At 44.4% G+C, this 8,248-nt stretch overlaps 1 protein-coding gene across 1 annotated transcript in view; it reads left to right on the top strand.

Moving 5' to 3' along the window:
• Nucleotides 1-4,034: 4,034 nt before the first annotated feature.
• Nucleotides 4,035-8,248, top strand: part of LOC119357678 (GDSL esterase/lipase At2g27360-like) — a 4,672-nt gene continuing 458 nt past the window's right edge. Inside the window, exons 1-3 of the mRNA XM_037624545.1 lie at nt 4,035-4,213; nt 6,599-6,879; nt 6,986-7,163. Coding sequence (XP_037480442.1) covers nt 4,035-4,213; nt 6,599-6,879; nt 6,986-7,163 — 638 coding nt within the window. The remainder of the gene's footprint in view (nt 4,214-6,598; nt 6,880-6,985; nt 7,164-8,248) is intronic.

Raw genomic sequence — 8,248 nt, 5'->3', positions numbered from 1 at the left:
TATTTTTCTACATGTTGTTTTCTATTTTTCCCGCACTCACTGATACAAAATTTCAACAACATTATTTTCTATGCGAATATGCTCATATAAAATTATATAGAATATAATAATGTTGAAAAAAGTAGTGACAAATATAAGTATATTATTTTCACTTAAAACAACATAAACTTTATATATTAAGAAAATCTCTCCCTCTCTCTCTCTCTCTCCGTTTTTGAAAACAAAACCTATAAATTTTGTTTAAAGTCAAATGGTGCCAAGTTTGAACAAGTTTATAGAAAAACTATCAATAAATATGATACCAGGTTAATATAATGAGAAACATATATAATATATATTTAGTACTCCCTTTGTCCCGTAATTTAAAGACAAGATTTTCTATCAATAAATATGATACCAAGTTAATAGTTCACATTGCTTTTCATGAAAGCCAAACTTTACAAACCTTGACCAAGTTTAAAGACAAGATTTTCTATATATAAAATACCAAACATATACAATTTAAGTATATTTCATGATGAATCTAACGGTAGTAATTTGGTATTCTAGATGTTAATAAATATTTATCTAACCTTGACCAAAGTTTACAAGGTTTGATTTTAAGAAAAATAAAATCTAATACACACTATGTATTGGGACGGAGAGAGTATTTTAGTTGTTGAAGGTTTTTCCTACAAACATGGCCAAACTATCCACCGGTTGACTTTAAAAAATAACAGGCCTTCTTTAATTTCAAGATGGACGGAGAATCTCACTTGCCCTTCTATCACAACATAGTTATAATAATAAATGAGACCAAGTCACATGATTGAGGAGTAGATATATAGTCAGTCATCATCTGGGTTCAGGACTTCAGGCCCATTTGAATTTAAACTAGTAGATCGCCAGGGAATCTCCTTTGTATTGACTAGAAAGAGAATGTTCCCTCAAAAAAATAATAGAAAGAAAAGGTGATTATCAAATTGTCATACTTATACCATTTGATTAATTAAAATTATTATTCAGTTGTCGGTTCTAACTAGCAATAATTTTGCTTGTAATACACCTATACAATATTATATTTATGTATATAATTGCAATGCAAATATAATAGTATCGGAGGAAAATCCCTGTATTTTTTGATACATTTCTAGTCAAAACTTTAAAACCCTGACTACATGCTTAACCATATGTGCCTTATATTTCCAGATCAAGTGACTTAGTTTTTGAAAATATATTTTTCATTTATTCGGTTGATACAAATTACATATATTTCTTTTGATAATTTGCCTTATATTTCCGTATGACATGAATACGATGGCTTTTGTTGATTAGTTGATGATATCCACAACACAATCTTAACGCAATAAAGGCGGGTCCAGGATGCCACCAAGATCACCACAAGAGGAACCCTGACGGTCGAGGAACCAGCCAACCAATCTTCGCCGGAGTTCCACCGGCAATTCCTCGACGGCTCCCCCGGCCGGCAAGCCACCTCCAGCTCCGATCCTGTCAAGATGCTCGCGTACCCGGTGCTGATTCACCTCGACCGCGTCTACGACTACACCGTGCAGCCGGCCTCAAGTGACGAGAATCTTCGCAGCTACAACAGCAACATCAGCGGGCTACCCTCGGAGTCTTCGTCGACGCAAGATCGCTGCATCAAGTGGCACTACCGCTGGAACCTGTACTATGAAGATGGCACCTTCCCTCCTCGCCGAGGCCCCGTCCACTCACGCCTCAGCTTTGGTGGTGGTGGAGGCTTCGATGATCCCTCTGGTGGCGCCGCCACTGATCCAAACCACCGGAGACACATCGGACGAGACGGTGGCCATAGGAAGAGGGGTGGCGTCGATGGAGGAAGCAGCAGCTTTGCCATGCATGGCCGCAACGGAGATCCACATATTTTCCGACGCCGTCAAGCTACCCTCTTTGAAGCTAACGGAGGCACAAGTAGTGGCTCTGAACCCGCTACTGCTGCGAAGCCGGTGGAGATTCGAATCTGTGATAAAGATGCTGAGGATCAGTTGGCTTTGGTTGGCCCCAATCCACCAATAAAAGCACCGCTGACCAAGGTCCTTGCTGACAACCCGACAGAGGAAACCTTGGCACTCGACCTAGTGCTTTCGGAAGTTCACCAGCGGCCAGCTTCCTTCCTCATGTCTCCTGGCGAGCTGCAGGCTGAAGGTGGGCAAGGCGTGCAGATTATGGGCGAGATGCGGTCTAAGGACAAGCTGTGCATGCAGGATGCGGACCCCTTGTCGCCTCCCTTGCATGCGCCGCTGCATGGCAAGGACGTTGTGGATGTGGCCCCCCACGGGCACGCTCTCAGCGTTGGGGCCACCCTCGGTATGGCCGAGCGAGAGGGCGACCCGCCTACTCTCTTGCTCGGCCCGAGCGATGACGGCCCCAGGATGGGCCTGTTAACCGGCCCAATGCTAGATCTGGCCACGCCCTTGAGGGGCCCCTCTCCAAGACACCAGGCCCAGGATGCCACCCCGCTTGGGGCTCTCTCTAGCCTGCCTTCCAGCTCGGTTGGTGACCAAGACAGCAGTAGCAACATCCAGATCGAGACCTTCCTCAACAACTGCTCTGCCCCAATCCCGGCTCCGCTCCTCCCATCCCCCGTTCCACTGCTGCACAAGCCACATGTCTCCGACCGCCCCCCGGCGATAGGGAGCACAAGATCTAGTGGAAGGCTAGCTGCTAAGCCAACCAGGCAGCTTTCCTCCATGGATAAAGCGTTGCACGTCCTGAAGAAGAAGGAGGGGATCGCTGCGGCCACTGACACCGAAGAGGATGTGATGGACAAGCTCAAGAACATTTGCAAGAAACCCCTCCCCTCGGGCTTCATTACGGCTGTCTCCTCCCTGATTTCCGCCTCCGGTCCGCCTCAGGGCGGCGCTCCGAGGGTGCCCAGCCTGCCGGGGATTGAGTCGGCCTGACAGTCGTTCCTTGATGTTGTACTGCTGTTCTATACTAGTTTCCAATGTTAGTCTGCTTCTTCAGCTCTATTCAGTTGTTCTACTTGCTGCTTGTAGCTGTTACCAGTTTACCTGCTGGCCGGGATTGGGTCCAATCTGTTCTAGAGTTGGACATGGCTGTGTTTTTTAGTTTGTGCCCCTGTACTGGGGAATTCCTCTCAATTGTCGACTGTTGCCCTCAGTTTTCTTTATGGAGTACAACATACTAAATTGGAATGTGCGCGGTCTCCACAACCCTGCTAAGCGAAGAGCTATCCTCATGTTCCTCGCTGAGCACCAATGCAACATCATCTGTCTTCAGGAAGTAAAAATGCAGACCATCTCAGCAGCTTTCATTGTCGAAACACTGAGGGTCCGTTTCTGTGACAACTTTATTTACAAACCAGCTAATGGCTCTAGAGGGGGAATCCTGATTGCCTGCTCGGCTGACATTGCAATCACTCATGACCCCCTTGCTGATGGGCCTAACTCCATTACTGGGCAGATTATGGACAGGAGCAACAATGACAGATGGACCATCTCAGCTGTGTACGGACCCCAAGATGATGCGGCCAAGGTCCTTTTCATTGATGAACTCAAGGGACTCAAGAAGTTTGCTCTACCATGCTGGATGGTCCTTGGAGATTTTAACCTGATCAAGAAAGCCGAGGACGAAAATAATGGGAACATAAACCTGCAGATGATGGGAAGGTTCAAGAGTGTTGTTGATGAGCTGGAGCTAATTGATTACCCTCTCCTGGGCAGAAAATAAACTTGGTCCAATGAGCGTGACATTGTCACCCTGACTAAGATCAACAGGATCTTGGTCTCCAAAGATTGGGACCTTAAATTCCCAAATTACCAGCTCACCCCTGCATCCTCTTCAATCTCTGATCATTGCCCCCTGCTACTAAAGCCAATGCATCAGCGCCACTTCAAAGGGTTCCGATTTGAATCCTATTGGCTGAAAAAGACAATTTTGTGGACACTGTTAATAAGGCTTGGGCGAAGCCAGTTGTTTCATCTGACGCAATTAGGGTCCTTCATACAAGACTGTCAAGAACTGCAAGGACTCTAAAGAAGTGGGATAGAATGGAGACCAAGAGAGCAAGGGCTCTCTACAATGTGGCCACTGAGCTGATTTTCCTTTTAGACCTGGCACAAGAGGAGAGGCAGTTAACTGATGAAGAAAACACTCTTAGAAAGATGCTCAAGCTAAAGCTTCTGGGGTTTGCTGCTGTGGAAAGAATGCGGTGGCGCCAGCGCTCACGGTTAACAAGGATCCATGTTGGAAACGCCAATACTAAGCTCTTTCATCTACGGGCAAATGGGAGGAGGAGGAAGAATCACATACCTACCCTTCAGGGGCCTTCCGGCATGGTCCACGAGCACACTGAGAAGGCCAAAATTCTGCTTGATCACTTCAAGTCGCTAATGGGGAAGGCACAACATCGCAGCCACGCAATAAACGGAACTTTTTGGAAATGCCCACACTCAACCTCCAGCACCTTGAGGGCAGCTTCACTATGGATGAGCTTAAAACTGCAGTTTTTGAGATGCACGCCGAAAAAGCTCCAGGTCCTGATGGTTATATTGGTGGCTTCTTCAAAAAATGTTGGAGCATAACTAAAGATGATCTGTTGATGGCCATAAACCAGCTCCATAGCCTTCGAGGAGATAATTGGCACCTTCTGAACACGGCACACATCGTGCTTGCCGAAGAAGGACGGCGCTGCACTCGCGTCCGAGTTCAGGCCAATCAGTCTGATGCACAGCATTGGGAAGATCACTTGTAAAATTCTGGCAAATCGTCTCGCCCCGGAGCTCCCAAAAATGATTTCTGCCAGCCAGAGTGCCTTCATCAAGGGCCGTAGTATCCAGGACAACTTCCTATATGTGTAGAATGTAATAAAGGAAGCTCACTCCAAAAGGCTTCCACTAGTCTTCCTAAAATTGGATATTGCCAAAGCGTTCGACTCGGTGCATTGGGGATATTTGTTTGATGTCATGAGAGGATTTGGGTTTGGCCAACGCTGGATGGATCTGATGGCGATCATGCTGTCCTCCTCCTCCTCTCGTGTCATGCTCAACGGCAGCCCCGGAGAGCTTATTTTAACGCAATATCTGTGAATGGCTAATCTGGTAATAGGACGTTCAACCAAATGCGGGTGCATATTCAGTCGTGTTAACGATATTACTATCAAGTTGGTGTGGGGTGGTATATAATAGTCACATGAATGACAAATTGTGGCAAATTAACACATTTCATCATATTTTGCATTCAAGGTGTACACAATAACGACAATTTCCTCTTTTCGCACAACTCAACCCTGCTTCTATTTCTTGCTGAGCAAGTCAGACTTATGAACTAGTCTACTCCCTAGTTGTAATTTTCAATGGTATTCCACTTTCTAGGTTTTGATTTTCATCAAGGTGTCATTAATTAGCTACGTAATAAAGCAAAAAATGCTACCCATTTTCAAGGAAGACCAAAACTACAGTGGAATTATTTAAATTGTTAAATTTGTTGTCAGAGAGAGAGAGAGAGAGAGAGAGAGAGAGAGAGAGAGGGAGGGAGGGAGGGAGGGAGAAGGCCTGCATAGTTTTAGTGTGGGCCGGAATATAAGTTGTTCCTCACAAAGCAAAATTTATTCTAAAGAAAAGCATAGAAAATGATCACGTTTTATCGTACAAGTGTACGCCACACAATTCCTCTTTGCGTCAAAGTCGCCCTGCTTTTTTTTTTTTGCTGAGAAAGTCACTCCCCGAAATGGTCCACTTCCTAGTTGTAAATTTCCATGATACTTCACTTTGTAGTTCTAACTGTTGATAAGATGTCACTGGTTACGTAGTAATGCAAAAAGCTACTCGAAAAGGGGCCAAAACTACAATGAAATCATTTAAACTGTTACATTTGTTCTAGTCGTAAAGAGAATTTGGGTGCATAGTCACTACTCAAATCTCACAATCTACAACTCATATTTTCTTAAATAGTAAGTGCCAACTTGATGAGTCAGTTAGTAAGAAGATATACCTGTACATTCGTAGAAAATGCCCACCAAACACACATTTGGTTGACTGGAAAATCATCATATTATGTGTGCATTATAATTAACCTTATCCTTGCCTTGTCAAGCACGGTATGCTTGCTTATATATAGCATTTGGAGACCAAAGCATGGAAGCCCCAACTGACAAGTAGGAAGCAGCTCAAGCAACCAAGTATGAGTCCACCTCACGCAGCGCTCCTCTTGCTCTTCATCCTAGCGTACTTCCGCGGTGCCTACTCCAGTGGCAGCCGGAGCCGTTTCACATCCATAATCAGCTTCGGTGACTCCTTCGCTGACACCGGTAATTTGGTCATGTGGGCTGATCCCGTCCTTCCGGGTCTAGTACTCAAGAACCTCCCCTGCAGGGAGACCTTCTTCGGCCACCCCACCGGACGTGCCACCGACGGCCGCCTTGTGCTGGACTTCATCGGTAACCAGAAATGCACTACCAAACTTGTTCAACTACTGTTTGCAAAGTACCCCGCAAAAAAAAAACTACTGTTTGCAACAAAAAAAAAACTTGTTCAACTACTGTTAATCTTGCTGCCTAAAAGGAGAAAGAGAGGGAGATAGACTACATATAATTAATCGCTGCTTCATTTTGCAGCCGAAGCTCTGGGTCTGCCTTTCGTGCCGCCGTGCTCACAAAGGGGGGCATCTTCCCACTTGGCTGCGTACCCACAGTGCTCACGAAGCTTGCTAGCCCAAACAAGGTGGATTACTATCGGAACGGATGCCTGAAGAGTGCGAACAGGCTGGGGCGCTACCACAACTCTCTCCTCCGCCAGCGGATCAAACTGCTCCGGCACAAGTACCCCCATGCGAAGATCATTGCCGCTGAGTACTACCGACCCGTCCTTGCATTTCTAGATATGCCGGGGTATTTTGGTGAGTTGGTCCTTCCTGATTAATTTAGGTCTTCCGCAGTTCAAAATTAAAGTAGCATCACAAGAGCAAAGATGTAACCTTTCAATCTCCCCATGGCATCTCGCAGGACTGAACAGCAACACAACCCTCCTCACCTGTTGTGGTGCCGGAGGACCTCCTTATAACTACGACTTCAACTCGGAGTGCGGGTGGCCAGGTGTGATGGCGTGTGCAGATCCATCTCAGGCCCTTCAATGGGATGGTTTCCACCTCACGGAGTCTGCCTACAGGGCCGGTGCTGATGGGTGCACTAGTAGAAAAAGGGTCTTTAGTCCTGGTTCATAAGGGCTTTTAGTTCCGGTTGCCTTTAGTCCCGGTTCATAAGGGCCTTTAGTTCCGGTTCTGAAACCGGGACTAAAGGATCGGTACTAAAGCCTTCCCCTTTAGTCCCGGTTCTAACTGGAACTGGGACTAAAGGCCCTCCACGTGGCCGTTGCCTGGAGGTCCACCTTTAGTCCCGGTTGGTAACACCAACCGGTATTAAAGGATATTTTATAATTTTTTTGAATTTTTTTTGAATTTCAAATTTCTGAATTATTTTAATCTCTAATCACCCCTCATCACTGCTCAATTTAACCTTTAATCTCTAATCACCCCTCATCATTCCAAATCATCTAACTTTCTGAACGATCACCCATCCTCTCACTACTCCAGCCTGAGCACGCTTAACTTCTGGGTTCTATTCTCCCTCATTTCCAAGTCTGCACTTGTTGTTTTCCTCACAATAGTAAGATGGCAATCCTATTAACCCTCAGGAATTTAGCTTGAGCACGAAGTCACACATTTCACTGTTTGAGTTTGAAACTATTGTTCTAAAAATCAATAATTATTTAGTAACACTAATATTTCTTGAATAAGTAGTTTGACCACAGTTTGACCATAGTTTACCAAAATTTAAAAAAACTGAAATAATTATTTAGTAACACTAATATTCTTGAATAATTATTTAGTAACACTAATACTTCTTGAATAAGTAGTTTGACCATAGTTTGACCAGATTTAACAAAAATTCAAAAAAACTGAAATTTGAGTATAACTTTTTTTCCTTTTAGAAATTGAGGATTCTAAAAATTTGCAAACAGGCCATAGGCGGTCTCCATCGGATGCGGATTTTCGTTCTGAACATTTTGATATATTATACATTTTTTCCGACATCGTATGCAAAAGTTATAGCCGTTTTACATTTTCCCTACATTTTTCAAAAACATGTCCAAATTTAAGTTTTTAAATTTTTCTAACTAGTAGATGTAGTAACATAACTACCTCTCGAAGGATTTTAAATTTTGAAGTTTCTATCATTTTCTTTTGCTTTTTACAAAACTGAAAAGGC

The sequence above is a fragment of the Triticum dicoccoides genome, chromosome 2A, assembly GCF_002162155.2.
Source record: "Triticum dicoccoides isolate Atlit2015 ecotype Zavitan chromosome 2A, WEW_v2.0, whole genome shotgun sequence".
Classification (NCBI taxonomy): Eukaryota; Viridiplantae; Streptophyta; class Magnoliopsida; order Poales; family Poaceae; genus Triticum; species Triticum dicoccoides.
Note: the sequence above shows the minus strand (reverse complement) of the source record. Positions and strands in the feature narration are given on the sequence as shown.